The 27,375-nt window shown below is 52.9% G+C and overlaps 1 protein-coding gene across 2 annotated transcripts; it reads left to right on the forward strand.

Moving 5' to 3' along the window:
- On the forward strand, window positions 1-25,926 carry ZC3H12D (zinc finger CCCH-type containing 12D). Of its 2 annotated transcripts, none has more exons than XM_079780400.1 (6): window positions 1-69; window positions 6,414-6,789; window positions 15,903-16,042; window positions 20,152-20,386; window positions 23,547-23,653; window positions 24,913-25,926. In XM_079780400.1, the coding sequence occupies exons 2-6, from the start codon at window positions 6,485-6,487 to the stop codon at window positions 25,686-25,688; spliced, it is 1,563 nt and encodes a 520-aa protein (XP_079636526.1). In that variant the 5' UTR covers window positions 1-69; window positions 6,414-6,484; the 3' UTR covers window positions 25,689-25,926. The 2 variants fall into 2 exon arrangements, with proteins under 2 accessions (XP_079636526.1, XP_079636527.1); XM_079780401.1 differs by lacking the exon at window positions 1-69 and adding an exon at window positions 4,188-4,577.
- The last annotated feature ends 1,449 nt before the right edge of the window (window positions 25,927-27,375 follow it).

Here is a 27,375-nt window from a genome sequence, read left to right on the forward strand (position 1 = left end):
AGCTGGACAGCCCAGAGGAACGGAGGCCCCTGGAGTCCACTGCGAAGACCGCAGCGACAGGCTGTGCTGGTGAGTGACGGCCCTAGCTGGCAGTCGGTCAGACACCGCGCAGAGCGACCGAGCACAAGGGGTGGGAGGGGGTGCCGGTTGGAGAGCAGTTCTTGGATGAGGAATCTGTTTTCTCGCACCTTAAATCATTGTAAGTGCTCAGATGGGAAAAAAAATAAAAGGTAAGCATTTTCAATTTCCTTGAGGTGAAATCTTTGTTTATTTCAGCAAAATTGTCTTTGATTTCAGGATGGTTTTTGTGGGGGAAAGATTAATCAGAGGAAGCTCCTTGGTTTCAGTAAAAACTTCTGCTGTAGTCTTTGGGAGGATTTTAATTTTATGAAATCAGAAGGAACAGGACCGCGGACCCATTTTAAACCTGTGCCACGCTCTGGGAGGCATCTTCTAGATTAGAGATTGCTGTGTGGGTGTCAGTTTCCTGGCCGACCAGGACAGAAGGCAGCAGCCCAAACACCGTCTCCTCGGGAGGGTGGCTCTGTGGGCTTCCAGAAGGCCTGTGAGGACGCTGAAATGCATTTTAACCTGACGGCAGCGAAGACAATGTTGGCTAATTCTCTGCCCCCATGAGAAGCCTCAGCCATGCCCCCAAGACTACAAACTTTCTCCAAGGCCCAGGGAGGCCAGCTCGGGAGTGCCAGCACCTGACATGTGAAGAGGCTGGGAGCGGAGGATAGCAGAGGGTTTTGTTTTTTTGAAACGTTGCTTCCGAGTTGCCCTGGGCTATGGATCAGGGCTGTACATACTCACATGTGCACCCAAAGGAGCCTGTAGCAAGAGACAAGTTCAAGGAGATAACCAAGGGCCAGGCCAGTCTACCCACACTCACAGCGGCCGGAAGGTGGCAGCAACCCAGTGTCCACCGTCCGATGAAAGGCTGAACAGAATGCAGTACATACACACAATAAAATATTATTCAACCTGAAAATGGAGGGACATTCTGACACATGTTACAACAAAGGTGAACCTCGAGGACATTGTGCTGAGTGAAATAAGCCATCACAGAAGGACAAATGCTGTGATTCCATGAGAGACCCAAAGTAGAAGTGTGTTTGCCAGGGGTGAGAGAAGGGGAGAGGGAGTTAGTGTTTCATTGGTATAGTTTCCACTGGGGAAAACGAAAACGTTCTGGAGATGGATGGTAGTGATGCTTGCTTAATTCTACTGAACTGCACTCTTAAAAATAGGTAAGATGTTAAATTTTATGTATATTTCACCACAGTTAAAAAAAAAATTGTAACTCCCTTTAAAAAAAGGGGGAAGGGGGAGGGGCCAGGCCTGGGCTGAAGTCCTTGCCTCTCTGTGACTTCCCCAAAATCTAACTGACTCCATTGAGGGCTCTAGAGCTGAGCTGAACTGGGCAACTTCCGCCTGGGCTCCCACAAAAACTTGCTCCCCATCACAGTGGAGCTGGCAGAGGTGACCGGGGATGGACTTGGGGGTCTGAGGCTGTGTGTTGGATGTGCTCACTCTGGGGCTGATGTGTGGGCTCACTCTGCCCTGAGGCCCTGAGCAGCCCTGGGGAGCACCCTCTGACTTGGGAAATGGTGGGAATCACTGCTCTTGGGAGTCTGGTCTCTCTCTCCCACTCATTAGCTGTGGGATCTTGGGTAAGTCAACAATATCTCTCTCCTCCTCAGTTTTCTCACCTGCAACATGAGCAGCCCTTTCTGCCTCCCAGGGATGTTAGCTTTTCCAAAGATAGTACACAAGGAAGCGCCTTCTAACTGTAAAACACTGCGCACGTGAGCTACTGGTTCCCTACGGTCTTCCCCTCTCATTTCCTCCTCAAGGTTCCCCTTTACTCCTGCCCGCAGGGGCCCTCCCCGACCGCTGGGATGGATTGGTTGGTTCTAGAAGGGCCAGGTCTGATCTGACTCCCATTTCCCACCTGTGAGGTCCCCCGTCCCCGCTTCCTTCCACAGTTTAGTTGGGTCACCTCTGACCTGGGCTTCTACCTGAGCAGCAGTCACCGCACGGCTCACCCCATGAAAGGGCCGCGGCGCTGACCCTGGTGGGAGCTCCTGAGGAGACGTGGGAGGTTTTCAGTGTTACTGATCAGCGGGGCTGTTTGTGACTTCCAGTCAAGATTGAGGAAGAAAGCTCAAGTGAACTCGTTCACACTTTCAGGTCTTAAAAATAGGAAGGAAAAGAAGCCGGCCGTGTTGCAGCTCAAAGACCGTCCCATCTGCAGGGAGCGATGGGACCCGAGGGCCCGAGAACAGCCCCCAGCCCCGGTTTCTCCCTTATTTGGAAATTTTCAAAGGAAATGAAATTGATTTTAAAGTCTCAAGGGGGAAAAAGCCTCTAAGTGGGCAGATGTTTCAGTTAAGTCTCTTCAGAAAGCAGCTGTGTGGGGACCTGAGCGCTCTGCAGAGAGCTAGAGAGCTGCTGGGGGCAGGGCCTCTCGTGGCCACTCACTCCCCCACATCCTCTCCACCCCCCCTCCCACTCCCCCAGCGCCCCCGTGAGAGACCCGAGGTTTTTTATCTTGAAAATGTTCAGGTTTCTGTCATTCCAGAATGCAAGGTTACAGAGCTCACACGGACTCTCCTCGTAGCTATCACTTTGGGCCCAGAGAGGTCACCGGGCCTGTCATCCTTGGGTTTCCCCCTCTGCAATAACAAGGTGTTGCCTCCGCCCTGAACACAGCTCAAAGCAGCGCGGTGTTTCTGGCATCCACCTGTGATCAGTCTCTGCCATTTATGAGCTTTGTACCCTTTACTCGGTGCCCCTCTGAGCCTCAGTTTCTTCGCCTATGCAAAGAGAGTACTTTCATCTACCCCGCCCACCCACCAGAGATCATGGAAAGTTCGAGCAAGAGTCTCTATGTGAAAGCAATGTGGAAAAAATGAGGAACTATGTGAAAAGGACTTTTATGTTCATGTTGCTTGTTTCTTTCTTCTCTTATCTCTGACTTTAGTCCCATCCTGCTAATCTTTCTCCCCTCCTCCTCTCTCTTCCATTTCTCTCTTTCTTCCAAACCAAAATAAGTGCTACAGTGCATGCATTAGCAGGGAGGGTTAGGATGGGACTGGACCTGGAGCTATTGGGACTGGTAAGGCTACTTAGAGGATGTGACAGTGGGGTTGGGCCTGGTGGAGGGGCGGGTGCTACAGGCGAGGGAAGAGCGGAGAGAAGGCCTGCTGGCCTGGGAGACTAGGGCCTTTCAGGGACAGTGAGCGACTCCTGGTGTGAGGCTGGGCTGCCAGGCTGTGTGAGTGCCCTCCTCCTCCATGGAGATTGGACCCCAGCCCAAGGGAACAGCCGTCCTGAGAGGGGACTGGTCACTAGTTAAGAGTAGAAGGAGAGGCTGGACTAGAGGTACGTGACCAAGGATATTGGAAGGTGGGCCTGGCCCAGTGGGGAAGGGCCTTTAGGCTCAGCTGTAGAGTTTTGACATTTGCTCTGTACAGGACGGAGGCACACAGACGTGTTCGAGAAGATACAGGAAGTCTTTACTCAGTGCACGCACTTCATTGGAGCTGTGGTGACAGGTGGGAGAGGAGCCCCTGGGAGAGACACGGGCCGGCTCAGACTGGGAAAGGCCCGTTCTTCCTTTGTTCTCCGGGTCTGCGAGGACCTTCTGGTCTCTCCTTCCCCTCAAAGGAAGATGAGTCATTCCTCACCTGTGTTTTTAAAACACATTTTTCTAATCAAAACTATTGTGTTTATCATCATGATTTAGGGCTTATTCCTTACATTTGTTGTCTGTTTTCCTGAATAGGTTCTGAATGAATTGAAATTAAACTGCATTTTATTTTGTTTTCATAGAACTGGGTTGCAGCACAGTAGGTGATCAGTGTTTGTTACATGAATGAATGAATGAATGAATGGATGAATGAGTGAGTGAATGAACGCACTAGAGTGGTGGTGCTGTGAGTGTAAGAGCGGATGGGTATGGAAAATGTCCAGGAAGTAGAAGTAATGGCATTTGAATGTAGATGTGAGAGAAAGGGAAGAGTTAAAGGCGGCTGAGATTCTTCTTTGGGCCTCTGGGAGAAGCCATTCAATGAGATTCAGAACCAAGAAAAAAAAAAAAAACATGCGGAGAAAAGATAATTTCAGCTTTTGACATTTGTTAAAGGAAAATCTATTAAACTCAGGTAGAGTAGGCACTATGCCAGGTATTGGTGATTCTGAGACAAATAGATCAGAGTGCAGTTCGCAGATTCCTGAGAAATAGATAAGGAATTCAGTGTGTCATGACAGGTGTCAGCAAAGTGCCTAGTGGATGAGATGACCAGCCTCTCATTCTGTCTGTGGAGTTAAGGGTGACCGCTTTGAGTGCATTGAGCTGAATCTTGAAGTTTGTCAAACCAAACAGCATTCCAGGCGGAGAGGAAAGCATGCACGGTGATGTGAATGTTCTGGAATAGTTGGGGAGCCGGGAGGGATTCAGCGTGGCTCTAGAGAAAGGCCTGGTGGGCCAGTGGTGGGCGGTGAGGTCGACAAGTGACAGCCCAGCAGCCTGCTCAAGAATCCAGTGCCTTTCTTGTAGTCAACACGAGGTCAGAGGATATTTATAATCAGAGGGTGATACGGGCCCAGGCAGGGGGGTGATGGTGACAAATGGGCGCAGCAGAGGTCTCTCTGTCCAGGAGTCTGGCTGAAAAATGCCCTTCACCTGCCAGCCCCTGTCATTGTTGGTTCTGTTCGGGTTCCAGCCCTACAGGGAGAGGCCTAGCATGAGATTGAGAAGCTGAGCTGGGAAGCTAGAAGAGAGATGTGGGTCCTGCAGGGGACTCCTGTGGGAGACTAAACTGAAGGTCAAGACCAAAATCAGCGGGCACGAAGGTTCCATTGAGCATGATTTGTAACAGGGAAAAATGGAAGGCAACTTAAATGTCATCCTTTGGCATATGGTTAAACACCCTTCCTTCCTTCCTTCATTCGTCCGCCCATCTATGCATCCATCCAACAAATATGCATCGAGGTTCAGCTGTGCCAGGCCCCCGTGCAAAATGCTGGAGAGGCAGTGGGAAGTGAACAGATAAACAGATTTCCATAACTCATTTTTCATAAGAAAAGCAAGTTGTTGAACATTACCTACTGTATGGCACTATTTATGTTAGAAAACATCCTCCTAGGACAATACATCTGTGTGTGTATTAGATATGCAAGTAAATGCATAGAAAAAATGCTGGGAGAGCGCAAATACCCAGCAGGAGATGCAGGTGGGATTTGGGGTGTGTACGAAGAAAGAATATATTTTTATTCTTGTACTTCTGCGTTGTTTCACCTTTTCACAGTTCATTTATTTTCAGGATTATGTCTGTCTTCTAAGATGTTTTTTGGAAGATGTCGGTCTTTGTGCGTAGAGGAGAGAGGGGCCCAGTCTGTCCAGAGTGTCCTCTTGGTTTAATCATCTTCTTTTTGTAAACATCTGGCTGCAGGCCCCACCAGCACACCCCTCCCCTCAGAGGTGTGGGCCACGCTTGGGGGGGAAGGATCACATTGGATTAGGACCTTTAGAGGTTCGGTATGGTCTGAATGAATTGCTAGGGAAAGCCGAGCCAGTGCACAGAGTTGAATTTGGGTGCACTTGCTGGGCATAGAATTTGCCAGGGGGATTTTTCCTTGTTTAAGCCGAGGAGCTGTATTAGTTTACCAGAACTGCCATAACAAAATACCACAGATCGGGTGCTCTTGGTTATATGTTATGTGTTATATATTATAATACTATTTTATGTAATAATATACGCCATTATAGAATATTTTATTTATTATGATGATTGTGTCAGTGCTGGAGGCTAGAAGTCTGAGACCAAGGTGTGGGCAGGGCTGGTTCTCCTGAGACCTCCCTCCGTAGCATGGAGATGGCTGCCTTCTCTTTGTGTCTCCACATCGTCTTCCTTCTGTAGCCATCTGTGTCCAAATCTCCTCTTCTTACAAGGACACCAGTCATATTGGAGCAAGGACCCCTTTTTAAGTTAATTACCTTTTTAAAGACCCCCATCTCCAAAATTTAGTCACATTTTCAGGTATTGGGGCTAGGGCTTCAAAATATGAATTGGCATGGACCCCGTTCACCCCATGACGGAGCCTCAGAAGCATTTCGTTGGCCTGTGTGCCAGTGTCCCCAGTCCTGGGGGCCTTCTCAGCGGCCCCGGGTGCCTCTGGCTGGGGATCCTTGCCGGGGTGCTGTGTGGGGCCTGGAGCAGCGTGATTGCATCTGTGGCTCCCCAACCACACCGAGCAGCTGAAAATCCCCAAGGGGGCCAGGCGTCCTCAACACGATTTCCTGACAGATAAGGCGCGGAGGGAGCGTAGTTCATTTGCCCTCAGTAACCTGACAGCCAGCCAGGCTGCCCAGAAAACGCCTGATGGATGCCTTTTCTCTTTAGCTCATGCCGGTGGGGCTCTGCCAGGAGAAAGCCGGGGGCAGGACCCTTGCCAGGGGCCTGGCTGGCACAGCATGGAGCATTCAAGCAAGATGGAGTTTTTCCAGAAGCTAGGCTACGACCGGGAGGATGTGGTCCGGGTACTGGCCAAGCTGGGCCAGGACGCCCTGGTCAACGACGTGCTGCAGGAGCTGATCCAGACTGGCAGCCGCCCCGGGGCCCAGCAGAGCAGTGCTGCACCCCTGCTGGTCCCCAGGGGCTCCTGTGGGACCCCGGACGCCATCCAGCGCGGGCTGGGGGCCGATCCCGAGGAGGAATGCGGAGACCCGGCCAGCTCCTTGAGACCTATCGTGATCGACGGCAGCAACGTGGCCATGAGGTAGCTTCCTTCATTCTGTAGTAGGGGTGACGGGATTGGGTGGGAGGACTGACCCTCTTTTCAGTGGTTTGGTCCAAACAGTGTAGGACCCATGGATGGGGCTTTGAATCCTTTCCCATCGCTTAGTGGCTGTGTGGCCTTAAGTAAGTCACTTACCCTCTCTGAGCCTCACTTTTTCCATCTGTAACGTCTGAAACCACCCTAGAAGGGAGCTGCATGAAATGCTGAGGACAGTACCCGACACGCAGCAAGGGTTCAACAAGTGGCCGCTGTTATCACATTAACCCCGAGAGAGCCTGCTTGTGGGGAAGGCTGTGGTCATTGGGGACGCGCGGCTTCTTCTCGGGAGTCTGTCCCGGACCAGTTGTGTGATTCTGGGAAAGCCGTGTTTCTCGTTTCCTCTTCTGCTTCCCTCGAGGGTGTGAGAACCAGATGGGAAAATGAACGTGAACTTCGTTGGAAGCCCTCTGCTGGGGCTATGGGGTGGGTGGGGTTCCCGAGCTCCGTGTGGGAGGTGAGCTCCTGGCCCCGGGGGCAGACATGGTTGTTCATATCTGGGCATTGGAGGAGAGCGACAGGCCCCGCCTTGTTGTTTTTCCTGGTGAGGCCAGGTTCAGCTGTGAGAATCTCCGCAGCCTCCCCCACACTCCCCGCTGGGCTGGGCGAGGGGAGGCATTGCCCACACCAGTGCATTATCCTGCTGCTTGGCTTGGTGACAGCGGGGCAGAGGGCAGAGCCATAGGAAATCAGTCCCTCACAGCTGCAACGAGATAGGCTTCCCGTTCCCGAGGCCGAGGGCGGGAGGGGCTGGAGACAGACTGTTACCAGCAGCACTGATGGCAGCAGCGCGCCCTTGGGCTGACAGGCCGAGGGGCTTTCCCTGGGGCCTTGGTCTCCCTCGGCGTTTGGAACCACAGGACCCAAGCTTGGAATGGCTCAAGCCGGGCCTCAGGGGCTGCTCCTGCGTGCGCTGCCTGGTGTGGGGGAGGTCAGGCTGTAGCTGGAGGGGGGCTTCCTAGGCTCGATTAGATCAGAGAGGGTAACGGAGCCCTTTCTCCAGGGCTCGGGCTGGTCCTCAGGGGGTCTATTACATTCTCCCGCAGGCTCCCAGCCAGCCTGTGAAATCCTGTTTAAAATATATTTTATTGAGTTTTTACAGAGAGGAAGGGAGAAGGAGAGGGAGAGGGATAGAGAGTTAGAAACATCGATGAGAGAGAAACATCGACCAGCTGCCTCCTGCACACCCCCTACTGGGGATGTGCCCACAACCAAGGTACATGCCCTCGACTGGAATTGAACCCGGGACCCTTCAGTCCGCAGGCCGACACTCTATCCACTGAGCCAAACCGGTTAGGGCTGAATCCTGTTTAATGCAAGATCTCTGGGGGAGTTATGGGATTTTTAGGAATCCGGTAGGTTCTGAGGGTCCTAGAAAGGAAGTCTAAGGGGTGGTGAGAGGGGACCCTGGCCTATTGATCGGGCCCCACTCCCTTTGGGCATCAATAGAAATACAAGGTGACATCACTTACGTCGCAGACCTTTCCAGGGGAAGATTTTGTGAGCCCTGAGCGTCCAGATCAAAGGAGCAGAAAGGCTGTGGGACAGAGTACTTCAGGGGCCACAGGGAAGCGCAGGCATCTCTCTGGGGACCGGGCGTGTTTTAGGAATTGTTCTGATAGGCGGGTGGTGGAGGGTTTTCTTGTCATGGAAGTCTCTGTTACTGCTTGGAATTCAAATGGGAACCACATTCTCTATTTGCACGTGACCATGATGTGTCCTGGCTACATCCGTTTAGTCCCACCCTCCGCCCTCCAGTTGTGGCAGTTTAATCCCTTCAAGCTCAGTCTGCGAGTTACAAATGCAAACCACCTCTCGGGCTATCAATTAAAATGTGTCAGACACGTGCTGCCTGAAAATCACCCCAGTGAACCGGAACACATGCATCTGTGTGTGTTCTCAGCGTGTGTACGTACGTGTATGCACATACACAGGTCTACACATGCACACACATCCCCGACTCCCTGCATCTCAACATGTGTATGCACACACACAGGTCTACACATGCACACACATCCCCGACTCCCTGCATCTCACTAGCTAGGAAACAGGACACATTGCACAGCCACCACCGGACAGGTGGGACTTGACTAGTCTAAGGCAAGTCTGGGGGAGAGTGGGGTCTGAGGTGCAGCTCCCTCTCTTACAATAATGCCGGGTGTGTCCTCCAACCAGACTTTCAGCAGGACTAGGCCCCAGGCCCTGGCAGATCCTCAGGACAGATCCCAGCGTGGGGCTCGCCCTTCAGAGGGAATGGATGGCTGAAACCCAACGCGGTGTCTAGTTATTATTATCTCTTGACCTCAAAACTCAGTTAACCTCAGAAACATGGTTTCTCAAAATTCTCCTCTGCTGAGGTTTTGTAGTATTGCAGACCTTGTCATTCTGTGTGTGTGTGTGTGAGGTTTTTTTTAGTTACCTAAATAGAAATCTGTATTTTAAAATATATTATTTATTTATTTACTTTTTTAAGCTGTAGGTTTTATAAATATACTAGAGGCCCGATGTATGAAAATTTGTGCAAGAGTAGGCCTTCCTTCCCCCGGCTGCCGGCACCTGCTTCCCTCCGGCACCCAGGACCCTGGCTTTCCTCCTCCGGCCGCCAGCAGGCACCCAGGACCCGGGCTGGCTTCTCTCCGGCCCCAGCTTGGTCAGGAAGGACATTCGGAAGACGTCCGGTCTAATTAGCATATTACACTTTTATTATTGTGAATATGTAAATATATTTCAGAGAAAAAGGAAGAGAGAGAGAAAGATAGAAACATCAATGATAAGAGAGAATTATTGATCGGATGCCTCCTGCACACCCCCTACTGGGGATCAAACCATGACCTCCTAGTCCATAGGTCAGTGCTCAACCACTGAGCCCTGCCCATGCTGGCTGGCCCCACGTGCTTTTTTTTTTTTTTCCCCTCAAGTGCTTTTTAGAAAAGTGGGAATGTATTTGCTCAAAGCACATGAGAGCCTGGCCTTTCAAAAAAACGCATACTATCCTCAAGTCATTTAAATAGATCCACACCACCTTTCCTCTCCTCATTGTAACACCAAAGGGAGTCCATTTGGCATTACAAGCAGGACTGATGGCCTCATTAGCATTTCATAAGTGATAGGTCAGCTTCAGTGAGAGTTCTAAGTTGCAATGTCAGGAGTGCATAAGACGGGGACCGAGAAGCCAGACCTCATGCTTGCCCCATAGTTTTGTATTTCATGTAGAAAACCAGGAGGTCCCTGTGGTGTTGGAAAACTCTGTACCTTCTCTGTCCATTGGGTCGCCACTTGTCATCTGTGGCTACCTGGCACCTGAAATGTGGCTGCTGTGACCACATAGCTGAATTTTAATTTTTTGCATTAATTTGCATTTAAGTGCAAATAGCCTCATGTGGTGAGTGCCCACTGTGCAGCTCCAGCCTTTCATCTTACCAGCTGCGTGACCTTGGTGGGAATCACCTTCTTTGAGTCCTTTTTATACAATTAAGAGGTTAGACTAAATAATGATCTTCACTGGTTTTTCATCTCTAACAGTCTAAGATTCAAGGTGATTCTTTTATGCATGGCTTGAAAGAAATGAATGCTTTTTTTTTTTTTTTTTTTATCAATAAAGGAATTTTTCTTCTTTGGCAGAGGTTCAGAGAAAGTAAGTAACTTGCCCAAGGTCACAGAACATTAAGTGCCAGGCTCTGGATTCCATGCTCTTGCCAAAGCCCTACATTTCCTCCAGTACCAGGAAAGGGTCTCAGGGTGGGAGACCCTGACCCCAAGGCTTTTATCCTGGGCCAGGGCCTGCCCAGGTGAGTCCCGGACCTGCACTTCTCCACTGCAGATAGGATGTGCTAAGCCCCTCCCCAGGGCCCCAGGTGTTGCTGCAGGACTGGTGCCCAGGACGCTTCTGCTGCTGCTGCCAAGCTTCAGGGGGCCCTCAGGGCATCGAGGTGCATGGCTTGGTGGCTCTGTTGCAGACTGACAAGTCCAAGCCCCACACCTCCAGGGGGTGTATGTGTGCATGTGTGTGTGTGTATGTACGTGAGAGAGGGAGACGTGAGTTGAATATCTGAGTCACAATATACCTGGCCTTTAGAAAAATGTCCAGCAGGTTTTATTTTATTTTAATTTTTTTAAATTTAATTTAATTTAAATTTTTTAAATTTTTTTATTGATTAAGGTATCATATATTTGTCTTCATCCCCCCCATCCCCATCCCAAACCCCTCCCCATGCATGCCCCCATCCCCCTGTTGTTTTTTATTACGTTTTTAAAAATATACTTTATTGGTTTTTTACAGAGAGGAAGGGAGAGGGAGAGAGAGTTAGAAATATTGATCAGCTGCCTCCTGCACACACCCTATTGGGGATGTGCCTGCAACCAAGGTGCCTGCCCTTGACCGGGATCGAATCTGGGACCCTTCAGTCCGCAGGCCGACGCTCCATCCACTGAGCCAAACCGATCAGGGCTGTCCAGCAGGTTTAAAAAGAAGGCTGCTGCCCTATCCGGTTTGGCTCAGTGGATAGTGCAGGCATCTTCAAACTACGGCCTGCGGGTCACATGCGGGTGTTTCTGCCGTTTTGTTTTTTTACTTCAAAATAAGATATGTGCAGTGTGCATAGGAATTTGTTCATAGTTTTTTTAAAACTATAGTCCGACCCTCCAATGGTCTGAGAGACAGTGAACTGGCCCCCTGTTTAAAAAGTTTGAGGACCCCTTGGGATAGAGCATTGGCTTGCGGACTGAAAGGTCCCAGGTTCGATTCCGGTCAAGGGCATGTACCTTGGTTGTGGGCACATCCCCAGTGGGGAGTGTGCAGGAGGCAGCTGATCAATGATTCTCTCTCATTGATGTTTCTAGCTCTCTATCCCTCCCCTTCCTCTCTGTAAAAAATCAATAAAAATATATTTTAAAAAAAAAGAAGGCTGCTTTCATTGAAAGTAGATTGAAAGCTGCCCGTGGTGATTGGGAGGAACTCACGTGACAACCGCTGCGAGCGGCAAGCTCACTCTGTAGGCAAATTTAGCAGAGGCGTGATTTGAAGGACTTCAGCTTGGGGGAAATCCACCTGATAATTTCACATCCTCTTACTGCCCCAGGCAAGGCTTTCATTTGACTGTGTCCTCATTTTGGGGTACAGGGCCTTTGGTTTGAGGTGTTGCTGTTTATGTTTTAAACTGTTAGAAACCTCAGCAGAATCTGGCTTCTTTTGGAGGAAGGAATCTTCAGCGAGCGGGCTCAGGTCTTGGTCAGGCCCCTGTCAGTGGGTTCCCATGGCCGGGGCAATTCCCTCTGACCAGCCCTGGCCTGGGGTTCCGACCTAAGTCTGCATGCACCCTCCCATTGGTAAGATGAGGGTGCTCCAAGCAGCCCCCTGCCTCTCCCTCTTCCTTCAGACCTGAGCTGGGGGTGATCCCTGGGCGAGAAGGGTTGTAACTCCAGGTTCAGAGTGTTGACACCTTAACCCCCAATACCGAACAGTCCAACAGTGGTGCCCTTTCCAGGTTACACCGCAAAGGCCTGTGCTGTGAGCCGCAGAGACTGCGGAGCCTTCTGGGCAATAGTTGAAGATACAGGGCTGTCCCCGTTAGATGGTCCTGTCCCTGTTCGTGGCTACATGCTAACTGTGGCTGCCTCATGCACGGCTGTCATGTAGGCAGAATTTGTCTCAGGCACCAGCCCACTTCCCCTTACCACCCGCCCTTTATTCAAAACCCACCCTCCTATTTCCTTTTCCCAGGGCCTGCTCTCGGCGTGGTGCCTGGGAAACTGGCCCGCAGTGTCTAGTAATAAGCGCCAAGCCCCCTCCCCAGTGCAAGATGTTAGCAGCGAGTAACTCGGGCTCCACAGGAGCTGCGGTCTGGATCTCCGGGGCAGAGGCCGGGGAGGGCCAGGGATAAAGGGGATACATGGAGACGGGGAGGAAGCGGTTGCAGCCCAGCCAAGGAGGCTCTGAGATCCGCCAGATCAGCGAGCAGCCACACTGCTCTGCTTCAGTTTCCTCAAGGGCAAAGCGGGACAAAGGCCACTTCCTCAAGGGCTCGTTGTCACAATGAAATGCGGTTCCCGTGCAGTGTGGCCTGGCACACAGGGCTCTCCGCGAATTTTAAAAGTCAGCTCCGAGAAGCAGGGGGAGGCCAGCCGCGCTCCCACTCGCGAGCCCCAGCACAGAGCCCCGTGGAAGTGGATGCTCGTGCACTGATGTTGAGTGGATGGAGGAAGCGCAAGCGGAGGGTGCCTTTGGTCGGGTGCTGTTCTCTGTAGGTGGGGAGTGGGCTCCCGGGGTGACCATGAGCTTCCTTGCTTGACTGGGGCCTCTGCTGGCTCCTCGTAGAGACAGATCCCCCTGTGAGGAGCTGGCTCCTGCTGTGGCATCCATCCTGCAATTGCCCAGAGCTTTCTGTGGCCAGAAATAGGGCAGCCATGGTGGCATTTTGAGGTTGGTAAACAAATGTGGCAAGGATGGAAACACAATCTTCACATCTCAGAAGAGACCAAGGCTTAGGAGGGGAGGCTGGAGCGGGTGTGTGGGAGTCAGTCCTGCAAAGCAATAGGCCTGAATGAGGGTCTTCTGTTCCACAGAGACAAGCCTGGGGGTCTGGGGGCCCTGGGGGTCAGCTCAGACTCCCCTGTGAACGACCCCCTCCTCGTTTCCCCTCCATTTCTTTCTTTTCTCAACTTCCACTGGGAGGAAGGACCTAGCTTTCCACTTCCTCTTCTTATTGATGATTTTAACCAGACAGCTTCACTGATATTTTCTCCGGGCTGTTTGCATAAGCCTCACAGCTTGGCTGCAGTGGCCGACGGGCTATTTTCTCTAACCTGGAAGACACCACAGACCTGGGCTCCAGGCCTGCTTCCTGGTCGTCACTGGAGCTAAAGGAACTGAGAGTTCTGAGCCTCCACAAAGGGCGACTTCCAATACTGATGATGCATGTTTCCAAGCACGCCCGTTTCCTCTTTACAAACCTGAACCCATCCCCATCCCCTCTGAGAAGGTAGCAGGCGAGGCCTGGGACCATGATCATGTCACCCTCGTCTGGACCCGGGGCACTTCTGCAGGCCTGGCCTCTCAGGGGAGGGTGTGCGTGTCATGGTGACCCCTGGCTCCCCAAGAACCTAGCCCTGCCTCCTACCTTCTACGACTCTCCCCTTTGCTCACTCCACATGCTCCAGTCACACTCTCCCTTTTTGGTCTCCAAACATGCCACGTCTTCCCTGCATCCGGGTCTTTCCAGCCAACCCTTCCCTCTGCCTGGTTGCTCCTCCTCCAGCTCCTCATAAGACGGTTCTTCCCAGTCATTTACTTATTCAACACGTTTTATTAAGTCCTTACCAATTATCAGGCACTGTGCTAGGCGCTGGGAATTCAATGGGGACCAGAAGGAACGTAGGATTTAGAGAAGGGACGACCCGGTTCGTCCCTCATCTTACCAACGGAAGGGTGTATGCAGACTTAGGCTGGGACCCAAGGCCAGGAAGAGAAGTCTGATGCTGTGAGGCCTCATACTCAGGATCTGACAGAGTTCAGAGGCCAGGGGATGCTTTCCTGAGGAAGCAGAGATAAAGCTGAGACCCAAGGGAGGAGGGGACTGGCCGAGAGGAGAGGAATGGCTGGCGAGCGGCTCTGTGGTGGGAGGGGAGGAAGGTGCATGGGCAGGACAAGGCTGAAGGAGGTGCAGGTGGCTGAGCCGGAAGCAGGGAGCACAGAGTAATCTCACCTCAAAGCCAGGCATGTCCCATCACAACTAAGTCTAATTGGTTTGCATTCCCAGTATCTCAAATCTGTCCACATATCTCCTCTCCAGCAAAACACCACTGACCTCCATCAACTAAGCCTGAGGGTTGTTTTCGGCCTCATTGGTCCCTCGCAGCAGCATTCGGCTGCCTCCTTCCCGTGGCCTCCACCATGCGGCTCTCTTCCGGTTCACGTCCTTTCTCTCTCCTGTAAGACTGTCCTCCTCTACCTGTAACCAGCTGTTGAGTTCCAGACTTCCTCCAGCTCCAGCTCTAGGCCGCTCTCTCTCCCCAGGCAATCAGGCAATTCTCTCCGTGCGGTGGCTTCATCTGCTGCTTAAATACAGAGGACCCGCACATTTCATCACCCAGACCTCTCTTCTGAACCCTAGCTACTTACTTAACATTTCACCGTGAGGTCACAAAGGCTCCTCCAGCTTAGTATGTGTCGGCGACCAAACTCGTGATCTTTCCCTCCAAGCTCTGTATTCCTTCAGAGTTCCCTGTCTCAGCAAAAAGCCAATCATACAAGCCAGAGATCTGAAGCTTCCTCAATGCCTTCTTCTCTCTGTCACCCTATACCTGATCACCATGTTTTGGAGATTTGACCTTCTAAATAGCTCTCGAGTTCACCTACTCTTCTTTATGCATCAATACCTGCTCGGTCAAAGTCCCCATCCATTTTGCCTTGATGACTGCAATAGCTTCTTAACTGGTACCCAGCACCCACTCTTGCTCCCTTCCTATTTAGTGTCCTCTGTGCTGCCAGAGTGAACTTTCTGAAACATACTTCGGATCACATCATATCACATCACATATACCCCCAGTCTTAAACCCTTTTATGACTTCTCATTCCTCTTCAGAGCAAGAAAAATCTTCAGTAAAGCTTGCAAGGCTTGGCCTGGTTTTAAGCCTCTTCTCATACCACCTTGTCCTTCCTGCCACCATTGATGTCTTTGGTGGAATTTATGGGGAAGGTTGGCCTCCTTGCTTAGACCTGGGAAGCCTAATAACATAGTTACAGCCCTCTCTTAGGGTGAGAGCATTCTGAAGATGACTACTCCCATCCAGCTTATGTTGATCTTTATTAGCTTCAGTTAATAAGAGAATCTGGTCTATTAATCCTGGGAATGCACACGTCTTGGAGCCTACAAACTATCAGAAGCTACGTGGTTCCAGTGAAGAGATATATTTTGTGCAAAGAATGAGCTATATTTTTAAAACATAGATTTGTCTGATTCCCTCTGATTATGAGACTGCAGTCCATGATATTCCCAGGGGAAATCACTCTTTAGAAACCCTCTCTGTGTCTCTACAGATTCTTTGTTTTCCCATTATAGCCATGGAAATAAAGAAGTCTTCTCTTGCCGGGGAATCCAGCTGGCTGTGGACTGGTTCAGGGAACGAGGACACACCTACATCAAAGTTTTTGTCCCATCCTGGAGGAAGGAACCACCAAGGGCTGACACCCCTATTAGAGGTATGCTGGCGCAGGCGCATGCTCCCCAGGTGCTCTGCACTGTCCGCAGTAGTCCTGCTGCTAGTTTGCAGTCAGGGATCTGCAGAGCTGGTTGTCTGGTGAAGTCTTCCTGAGCTCCATGCAGGCACTGACTCTGTGTGCTCACCACACAGCCCTGACACCTGGCACTGAGTAGGTGCTCACTAGATAGTTGTTGGATACATGAGTGAACAAGTTGCTTCATCTTTTAGTGTGAATGATTAAGTGCCAAAAAAAGAACTGTGTTTTACAACTTTTAACACTCTGCAGAAAGATTGGATCTGCATCCCACCCCTCATAGAATGTAGGATCTGAGAGAGACATTCATTCAGTCTGGTGATATTTATTTATTGAGTCCTTAGCCCTGTCTCTTCATAAACACACACACACACACACACACACACACACACCACAAAAACACAACAACATATGTTTTGACTTTTTTAAAAAAAAGAACACTGAGACCCAGGGAATTCTTCATTTTTAATTCTTATATCATATGGGTTTATTTTAAGCTACACAAACAGGGCTTTGTTTTTGTTTGGCTTTCTTATAACAAGAAGCCAAATGCTAAGCCATTGGCCTTGTTTCAGCCAAGTTGATGGTAGGGCTGACCTCCTGGTGATTCTGGGAGATTTCTTTGACTTTGTCTTCCAGCCTTTTCCCCAAAAGCTTTTGTTTTTAATTCTATCAATTACCGATTGCTTCTACTTCTCTTAATTAAGAATTCTCTCCTTAATTTTTAAGTAAAGTGCTATTCTTATCTTAGGGATGCAGTATCTCTTTAATAATTCTTTACTATTTCTATAGACCAGTGGTCGGCAAACTCATTAGTCAACAGAGCCAAATATCAACAGTACAATTTCTTTTGAGAGCCAAATTTTTTAAACTTAAGCTTCTTCTAACACCACTTCTTCAAAATAGACTCGCCCAGGCCGTGGTATTTTGTGGAAGAGCCACACTCAAGGGGCCAAAGAGCTGCATATGGTTTGTGAGCCGCAGTTTGCCGACCACGGCTATAGACTGTCACAATTCTCTTCAGTTCCATAAATCATATTTATTTTTTCCTGTGGTCAGCTCTCTTTGTTCTCTTCTATCTCCCTCTCTCTCACTCTCTTTTTTGTGCTGTTAGGTCTTTTCAAAAGTCTGGTGATCCTTTGGTTGTCAGTTTTTATCTATATAATACAAGCCTAAGTGATTGTTATGATGGAAGCACCAGAACGACCAGTCGCTATGATGCCCACTGACCACCAGGGGGCAGACACTCAATGCAGGAGCTGCCCCCTGGTGGTCAGTGCACTCCCACAGGAGGAGCGCCACTCAGCCAGAAGCCAGGCTCACAGCTGGTGAGCGCAGCAGTGGTGGTGGGAGCCTCTCCCGCCTCCGAGGCAGCACTAAGGAGCAGTGACCTGAGTGGTAAGGAGCAGCGAGCAGGCGGGCATTAAGGAGCAAGGGTTCCTGGACTGTGAGAGGGATGTCCGACTGCCGGCTTAGGCCCAATCCCCAGCAGGCAGACATCCCCTGAGGGGTCCCAGACTGCGAGAGGGTGCAGGCTGGGCTGAGGGACACCCCCCTCCCAGTGCATGAATTTCATGCACTGGACCTCTAGTTTGTGAATAAAAAACCAGATTATATCTTTGGTTGCCACGGGCTTTCTCTCTTAGTATGTGGACCTTTCCCTGAAGGGCTGGGCTGGCCTCAGGTGGTGACGGGCAGATTTCACCCAGCATACCCTGCACGAGCAGGCAGGCAGCTGGGCCACAATGATGATGGTCTTACTGTAGGAGGTCAAAGGCCAGATGGGAACTTCCTCTTCCTAGCTGGGCTTCATTTTCCTTTTGCTTAGGCATAGGGAAAGGGTGGATGCAGCTGCCCCATGAGTAGCCCTTCGTTAGCCATCCTGACTTCCCTCCCTCTCCACGTGCCTGGAGCCCCACCTCCACTCAGCCTTCTGTGCACATCCTGGCCTGTGGCTCCCTCTGCACATTTTGCAGCAGTGTGATCTAGTCTGCTTTCTGTCTTCCTAAAATCTGTCCAAATCCTGGGTTTGCTGCTGTCCCCAAGAACATTTTTTAATGTGACTGGGGATCCCCTCCCCTTTTGTACTTCTTTGCTGCCATTTCAATGGAATTATGAGAAGCAGGGGCATAACCACTTGTGTGCAGCTCTCCATCATGAACTGCTTACCCCATATTATTCTTTATGGTCTGAACGTGGAGAATGGTGGCTTTCAACAGTTGTGTAATATTTAAATCGAGTCTGGGTAAAACATAGGGAAATCATTTTGGGGTAGGGAAGGAATTTTTAAACAAGCCACATACGTGCAAATGTGTGGGAGAAAGATTCATAAATTTGACTACATTAAAATAAGAGCCTGTGTTCATTAGTGGATGCCACAGAACAATAAAATGAAAAGAGCAGCCTCAAACTGGGAGAGGCTCTACATCACTATTCCTGATAAAGGATCACTGTCCAGACTCTACAGAGAATGTCTCCAAATTAATAAGACAAAGAACCAATAGAAAGATGAAGCAAAATGCATAATAGGTCTTTCACAGGAAACATAAATGGCCAATAAACATATGAAAAGATGCTCAATCTCATTAGTAACTAGAGAAATGTAAAATCAAGCCACCACAAGAAGCCACTTGACGCCCACCAAATTGACAGAAATTCAAAAGCCTGAAAATGCCTAGCGTTGACAAGGTTGCCTTAGTGCTGTGCTGGGTTGTTGGGTAGTAACTTGAAATACCCACTTTGGAAAACAATTTGGCACTTGTTTTTCCTATATAATTTTATTTTATTTTACAAAATAATTAGTAACTTGGCACTATTTTGTAAAGCGCCTTTTCCTACAACTCAACCATATCACTCCTGGAGACACACCCTAGAAACCCTTGCGTTTCTGTACCCAGAGACTTCCGTGCGAAGCTGACAGCAGTGACCATGTGGCCATGGCCAAACCTCATCAACGCCATGTTAAATGAAGACAGCCAGTTGCACCAGACTATGTACAGTGAGTCCACTGGTGTAAAGTCTAGAGGTTCATAATCACATGGAAAATAGTCCTTTTGGGGGACACATACATATGCATTTTTGAAAAGTGAAAGCAAGGGAATTCTAAACACGAAGTTCTAAAGATTGGGCTATCTTAAGGGGGACAAAGAGAGATGCCAACCCGGAGGGGCAAGAGGGACCTCAAAAGCACGGGCCGTGTTCCCTTTCTCAGGGAGTGCCTCATACGCGGCATTTAAAGAAATGATTCTTTGTGCTCTATATGCACCGTGTGCCTTTTTTAAAGTCTGGAATCTATGTTATAGAGGAAAGGACTTCAACTTGAGAGAAAAACCATGTGAAGCACATGCTAATGCTCTTCCAGTTCGGAGCAACTGGTTTGTGTAGAAGGGGTTTGCTTTGCATGTGTGTTTCCAAAGGCAAAACTAAGGCCAAAGAGCTGACCTTCCAGGACGTGGAATTCAGCTCCTCATGGGACCTCGTGACATCTGCGCACGTTCCCCTCCTTGCCAGCGCTGAGCCTGTCCAGTCGCCTCGCAGACCGCGGAGGCAGGAGGAGTTACATCTTCGTTTTATAAAGGCTAACACTGAGGCTCAAAGCGGGGAGAGGCGCCAAGAGCTGGAGCTAAGACCAGAACCCAGGCTGTAGATTCTTAATCCTGGACTCTTCCCTTGACATTCTCGTGGCCCTCAGAGCTGTCACTTATGCGATGCTCCATCCTGAAGGTGTCCCAGCAGATTGCCAGGATTCCAGTTGTAATGTGAATGTCTCTCTCCCGTAAAGGCCGCTGGTGTCTAAAGTGACTCTTTTCTCTTGGGTACCATACTCTGGACTCCTCGTGACTCAGGCAGACAGAAGCCAGGAGCCCCTTGACCTGGGGCAGCTGCCTTATTCTGCTCAAGACCTCCCCGATCTTCCTGATGTGCTGGGCCAGAGGGAGGGGGGCGCGGGAGTTGGCTCAGAGGGGACCCCTGAGTTGTCAAATGTGCTCCGTGATCTCAGGATGATCTTAGGGGGGGAGGGAGTCATTCTGAGAAAGCCGCTACATGCCATCCCCCCTCCCTGTGGCCCCCAGAGCAGCATGTGCTGGAGGAGCTGGAGCGCCAGGCGGTGCTCGTGTACACCCCGTCTCGCAAGGTGAATGGCAAGCGCGTGGTCTGCTACGACGACCGCTACATCGTGAAGGTGGCCTACGAGCGGGACGGCGTCATCGTCTCCAACGACAACTACCGTGACCTGCAAAGCGAGAACCCCGAGTGGAAGTGGTTCATCGAGCAGAGGCTGCTCATGTTCTCCTTTGTCAACGACAGGTACGTGGTGGCCGGGGGGGCCTGGCACGGGTGGGTTGGGGTGACGGGAAGAAAACCACTCCCACTAGCCTAGGCCCAGCGGGGTTGGAGGTCACAGGACACCATGCCAGAAGCAAGGACACCAGGCCTGGCGACAGCTGATTGAGGCACCCTCTCCGCTCCACAGCGGCACAGCCTCTCTGTGCTTCTGCGACTCCTCTCTGTTGCGACCCACTTTCTCCAACGGGGCTGTTTGCCCCTGCTGTCCACGACCTTTCTGTTCCCGTGTCCACATCTAGCGGACCCGGCATAGGGCCATCCAGCAGGTGGGCCAAGCGTGGGCTTGGGGCACCATACAGTTTTGTTTTTCTCTTTAAAGAATGTAACACCTTTAATAAGAGCACTGCAACAGTCATCAGGGGGATGTGGACTTGGTTCTACTTCCTTTCACTGTTTTCATCTTTTTGTTGCTGTTCTTTGGAATCACATGGGGGAGTGGGCAGCATCGTCTTGAGGCTGACACCATCTTGGAACTGACTCTGTCTCAATACCTCTTGGCTGAAACTTTCAAGAGAATCTGTTTGGTTCATCTATCCCCTAGGTTGGTTCCTCTGGGTCAGGTCCATCTTAGATAACCAGCTACACGAGGGTCACAAGGCACAAACCCATTAGCAGGTGCTGGTTAGCGAGGGCCCCCAGACTGAGCTAAGCTGGGCGGAAGCGATGGCTGGTCCTCAGCAAATGTGCCCAGGCATGCTGAGGGCCCGGGCTAGGGGCCGGGCGATGTGGGTGTGGGTCTGAGACTAGCATAGGGCCAGACGGTGTGGGGCGGGCACCGCAGGCTGGGTCTTCACTCCCCCTTCAGTGTCTGTTCCAGGCCATGATAGCTCAGTCCTCATCCTGGGCTCTCCAACTGGCTTTCAGGAATGTGGTTTGAGACAAGCTCCCCAGCTCTGTGAAGGCAGGCACTGCATCCTACGCGCCTTGGCTCCCGCCCTCGGCACTCAGTAGCTCGCTGTAGATGAGTGAGTGAGTGGCTGCAGTCTGGGAAGGGAGAATGGGGAGAGAGGAGGCAACATGTCAGCTGGCCGGGCCACTTGCACATGGCAGACCATCCCTGACCCTGAAGCCGGGGAGGTAGTGTGGTGTGGTGGGAAGATCTGGGGCTTTAAATATATATAAAAATATATTTATATTTTTTAAATATATTTTTATTGATTTCAGAGAAGAAGGGAAAGGGAGAGAGAGATAGGTACATCAAAGATGAGAGAGAATCATTGACTGGCTGCCTCCTGCACATCCCCAATAGGGGGATTGAGCCTGCAACCCAGACATGTGCCTTTGACCGGAATTGGCCTGCGGACTGAAGGGTCCCAGGAGGTGAGGTTTTAAACTGAAGCTGTGCGATTTACAGAGTGTGTGTCCTGAGGAAATCACTCAATTTCATTCAGCTGAATGCTCTTTACCTTGAATTAATGTACCTGGATTAATCAGATTTATGCCTGAGATGGTTGTGAGGATGGGAGAGAATTGTACCCTGCTATTCTCAGGCCAGGCCAGGACACGGTGCCGCCAGGGAACGCTGTTGCCCCCATTACCACCTGGCACAGCCGCGGAGGGGGAGGACCCTCCTGAGCCCCAGGGCAGATGCTAGTGGCAGCTCCCTGCAGTAGCCCCCTGGTCACTTCCACAGACGCAAGGCCAGCGGCTCCTTTCTCCGGCCCAGGCCTGGAGGAGTCTGGCAAGTCTGGTCACTGTGGGTTCCAGAAAATCCTCCCTGAGGTCTGACGGATCATGGCTGCCTCTGGCCTGGTGACAGCCTGGGGCCCAGGCCAAGTTTTTTTTGACACACGGGCCTCTGCTAAGGGTCTGCCAGAAGGTTGCCTGGCTGCCAGAGGCAGGGCCTGCCCGCTGCCTGTGGGCGAGGATGCCCACCCCAGTGCCCTGGGCACGTCCGTGGGGCCCTCTTGGCCCAGCCAGCAGCTGCGAGGCCGGGAGAGAGCAGGAGGTGAAGCCTTTGGGAACTTTTAATAACCGCAGTGGGCCGCTCCCCGGATTCTTGGTCAGGGCCCAGCTCCGAGAAGCCGGCTGTGTAGCTGGGATCTGAGCTGCGGACGCTGCCCGGGATCGCCCAGCTCCGGGCCGGCCTGGTGGATGTGGTCTGCAGGATGGGACCTCAGCATGACCCTTGACTCTTAGGGGACACAAACGTGTAAATACAGGCCCTCTGTTTAGAACCCACAGCCCCTCCAGCGGAGCCTTTCTGTGACTTGGAAGTGTGTCCTGGGAACAAAAGTATTCATATAAAACACTGGATGGTGCTAAACCAGGGGAGTTTTCCTTCTCAGGAATGTTGTTTTCCCCTTTGAGCTGTTAGCACCCTGAGGATGCGTTCCCTTCCTTGTTAGACTGAATGCCAACGGAAGGGGAAGGGGCAGGTGCGGGGCAGGGTGGGGCAGAGAACATGGCCTGGGTCAGGCAGTCCCGGGAGCTGACACCAAACCCACCCAGAAGCCGGCTTGGCAGAGGAGGGTTGGATCTGCACCTGGGATCCGCAGCTTTGCTGACTCGCCAGCGGGTGTTCCAAACTCGAGTTCATGTCAGTGCCCGGGCTGTGGGGGTAGTTACAGAAATGGGATCTGAGCCTCAAGGACTCAGAGGACCAGGGCTGTTTGTAGCCCCACGGAGGTCTCTAACTTTCTCTGTTGAGGACAAGGGGAAGGCAGCTCAGAGCCGCTTTCAGAGTAGGATTGGAGGGGGTCGAGAGCCATTATGCTTCCATTTGAGTGGATAAAAATCACCCGGGGCCTTGTTAAAATGCAGGTTCCCGAGCAACTTGAGATTCCGATTAAGCGCGTCTGGTAGGAAGCCAGGGACCTGCGCTTGGAAAGGAGTTGCTGGGTGGTTCTGGTCCCGCTGGCTGGAACCGCAGCAGGAGAGACTCGGCGGCGGCCCAGGGGCTGCTCTCCAGGGATCCGTGCTGGGCTCCGCATGCAGCAGAGCGAGAGAGGGCTGTGCCGCGTTCACACCCTGTGCCATCTGTGGGCGCAGGGAGAGCTGGCTGGTGAGCTGGCCCAGGGCACGCCAGGGGCTGCCGTTCTCCTGCTGGGCGCGCGCCGTGCCGGTGGAATTGTTGAGTCCCTGTTGGTCTTGCAGTGGCCCCTCTGTGCTTGCTTTCTAGGTTCATGCCTCCTGACGACCCCCTGGGCCGCCGGGGACCCACCCTGAGCAACTTCCTGAGCAGGAAGCCAAAGCCCCCAGAGCCCTCCTGGCAGCACTGCCCATACGGTGGGTGACACCCCGTGCCCCCTGGGCCCAGTTCAGGGCCTTGTGCCTCGACGGCAGTTTCCGGACGGGGTTATTGTAGGAATGGACTGACATCTGGGCTGCCTGTTGCATGGGAGTATTTTGGGGGGGTGGATACAGGGGTCACACATAGGACAAAGCTGGTCTCGGAAGCAGGGAGGCTTTGTGTCCCCCAAGCTCCTCTTTATCAGTCCCTTCACCTGGCACCTGGCATGCTGTGTCCCCTCCTGCCCCCCACCCCCCACCCCTGGGCCCTTATGGACGTTAGTCAATGCCATCATTAAGAGCTAGGGATTTTGGCTCAGTGGTTGAGCTTCAACCCACGCACCAAGAGGTCCCTGGTTCAATTCCCCGTCAGGGCACATGCGGCTTGATCCCCAGTAGAGCGTGTGCAGGAGGCAGCCAATTGATGTTTCTCTCATGGATGATTCTATCTCTCCCTTCTCCTAATCCCCGCCTCTCTCTAAAAATAAATTTAAAAAATTAAACAGTAAGATTAAAAAGAAGAGTTAGGGGTTTTATCCAGAGCCCACCAGGGCGCCAGTCTTCGCTAACTTGCTTGGAAAGTCATCCGATGTCCCCAGGCCTTGGTTTGCATGCCCATAGAAGTCCAAAAGGCCTTAGGTGACAGGGAGAGTCATTTCATGTTAGAATGAAGGTGAAACACAGTCAGGCTGATGCCTTCTGCTCCCTTTCACTCTCAGAGGTGCCCAGGTTGTGATGATAAATTATTTCATCACCTGTTAGGACAGTATGTAGGGAGAGGGCAATGGTTCACACAGGAATGTGGGCAAATGGAGGAAACTGAGGCAGCCCTGGAGGTGCAAGCCTATGCCGCAAGTACCCACCGCCCACCACTCCTGAGACCCCCTATCCACAGGGTTCCTGGGAAAATGGAGACTGAGGTCCATGGATGGAGAGATTTGGTCTCACTCCCTGGCCAAAGGGAGTTCCCAGGCGGACACCCTCCTGGCTGACCCCGGGGTTATTGTGCCCAGAGCCTGTACCCCAGGGAGGCGGGTGCTGCCCCCTGTGCATCCCTCCTGCGCCCCGGGCCCCTTCACCCCACCTCGCCCTGCCCCGACCCAGCTAACTCTGCATCCCGGGCGCTTTCCGTTAGCAACGTCCCAGGAGCAAGCCGAGGGGCGGGCACTGCCCCCGCACCCGGCACACAGCCCCGCCCGCCCGCCCGCCCGCCCGAGGTCTCACCCCGCGCCCTCTCTCGCCCCGGCCCCTTCCAGGCAAGAAGTGCACCTACGGCATCAAGTGCAAGTTCTACCACCCCGAGCGGCCGCACCACACGCAGCTGGCGGTGGCCGACGAGCTTCGCGCCCAAACGCGCACCTGGCGGGGCGCGGGCGCCGACGAGGAGCGGCCGAGGGCCCGGGCGGAGCCGGGCGGCCCCCGGAGCGCTCCCGCCGCCGCCTGGCCCGGCCCCCGGGAGCCCGGCGCGCGCAGCCTGCCCCCGGCGCAGCGGCGGCCCGACGCGGTGGGCCTGGAGGGCGGCCTCTCCCGGCTCGCCCTCAGCGACGACCCGGGCACCTTGGGGGCGCCCCCTCCCGGCCTCGCGCCCCGGCCACGCTGCCCCGATTGGGGGGCGCCCGCGGCTCCCCTGTCCCTGCCAGCTCCGCCCGGCCTCCCGAATCCCCGGAGCCAGTCGGGCCCGCAGGTTCGGCCACGGGCTGGGGGCCGCCTCGGGGACCCGCAGGGGGACCTGCTACCCCAGGCAAGGCCGCCCCCCGACCCGTGGTCCCGCCCGCACGGGGCCGCCCGGGGGCCGGGGCGCTTGGCCTGGGCGGAGCTGAGCTGGGGCGAAGGCGCCTTCTGGGGCCCTTTGGGGTCCGCGGCCGGCGAGGGGGACGCGCGCGCCCGAGCGCGCACGGAGCTTTGCAGCATCTTCCCGCCGCAGCAGGTGGACAGCGTCATGGCCCTGTTCCCCGCGCTCTCCGACGTCACCAGGCTGCTGCTCCTCATCCAGAGGTTCCGCAGGGCCGGGGCGCCCGTGGGAAACCCCTGAGGAGCCAGTCCCAGCCCCTGCGGGGGTCTCCCCTTTGCCGGTGGTTGACACTCACACCTGGGCCCGCCCTCCCGTGGGGGCTCCCTCCTCCTTAAAGATGGCAGGGAAGCCGCTTCCTCCCCGCAGCAGCCTCGGGGGCACACGGTGACTTACCGAAGACCAGGCTGCCGCTCTGCTCCGGCCCAGGAAGGCGGCTACCCCCGTGCAGGGTGTGATTTCTCTTGCCGGCAAGACTACTGCCCCGGCTCCCCCGGGTGTCTGGAGCACTCCGGGGCTGTTTTGTCAAACTGCAGATGGGATCCACAAATGGGTCACAAGGTCCATGTAGGCCGCAGGGGTCCTCAAACTTTTTAAACAGGGGTCCAGTTCACTGTCCCTCAGACCGCTGGAGGGCCGGACTAGAGTTTTTTAAAAAAAACTATGAACAAATTCCTATGCACACTGCACATATCTTATTTTGAAGTAAAAAAACAAAACGGCAAAAACACCCGCATGTGGCCCGCGGGCCGTAGTTTGAGGACACCTGATAGGGGGTCACACCAGCAATGGAGTGGAATTGGAAATGTCGGCGCACACAATCCGGCTAAGTACATAGGAAACCCGCTTGTTGGCTAGGCGTGTGTATGCTTGTGTACCCAGGTAAACTTAATGTGGGCCATGGCATAGGTGTGTACCCAGGTAAACTTAATGTGGGCCATGGCATAGGGGTGTACCCAGGTAAACTTAATGTGGGCCATGGCATAGGTGTGTACCCAGGTAAACTTAATGTGGGCCATGGCATAGGGGTGAGAAATCCGGGCGAATGGGCTTGGATTTCATTGCGTCAAATCTTGTTTGAAACATGTGGTCATCCAGGGGTTTTCCTATGAGCTGTTTCTCTTAGAGCCTCAGGAGGGCAACAGAGTCCTAGCCTGGACGGTGGCTCCACTGGCCACGGTGAAGCTGTGTGTGTGTGTGTGTGTGTGTGTGTGTGTGTGCTGGTCTGTGGAGGTGTGGCAGGGGCACGTTGTCCTGAGCCCCAGCCTGCAGGGCCTTCACCCCCTCCACACAGCGCACGTGTGTGCACACACAAGTACACACAGGTACACACACACACACACAGGTACACACACACACAGACATACACACAGGTACACACACATACCCCATTTGACTCAGAGATAAGTGCCCAGCACAGGACCTCTACTGGCCGAGGCTTCTAAACGCCCCCTCCCAGCCCAGGCCCTTCTGCTCAGAACCCCCAGGCTGGCTGGAGGCGCGCTGGGTGAGCCTCAGTCGTGGAGGCTCACTGCCCCCTTGCACAGTGACTGCTTTTCCAGCCAGCCACGGCTTTGACTTGTGGGCACAAGTGGTCCACCTACTCGCAATGGACGAGAAAGGACAATGGCAGACGATGTTGCCCGACGTGGACCTGTGTCCTCCGGCATCTCTGAGTGGCGTCTGCCTGTTCATTCTGGATGACGAGTCCAGTTCCTCAGGTCTTGGCTGACTTGTTCCTGAAGGGACCTGGTGGTGTGGCTCTGGCAGAGGCGGCGAGGGGCCTCTCAGTGGAAGCCAGCCGCCAGCCCCTGCCAGCCTCCTGCAGACTGGCGAGAGGGTGCACCCCGGGAGGATGTGCTCCTGGCCCTCTCACTCATGGCCGGTGCCGCCCCTGCAGGTACCGTGACGTGCCTGCCTGTGCTCCGGT

Source organism: Cnephaeus nilssonii, assembly GCF_951640355.1.
Source record: "Cnephaeus nilssonii genome assembly, chromosome: 9".
In the NCBI taxonomy this organism is placed as follows: domain Eukaryota; kingdom Metazoa; phylum Chordata; class Mammalia; order Chiroptera; family Vespertilionidae; genus Cnephaeus; species Cnephaeus nilssonii.

Coding starts and splice junctions, on each gene's coding strand:
- ZC3H12D (XM_079780400.1), top strand. CDS start 6,485: ATGGAGCATTCAAGCAAGATGGAGTTTTTCCAGAAGCTAGGCTACGAC. Junction 20,387..23,546: donor TTCTCCTTTGTCAACGACAG/GTACGTGGTGGC, acceptor CTTGCTTTCTAG/GTTCATGCCTCCTGACGACC. Junction 23,654..24,912: donor CTGGCAGCACTGCCCATACG/GTGGGTGACACC, acceptor GGCCCCTTCCAG/GCAAGAAGTGCACCTACGGC.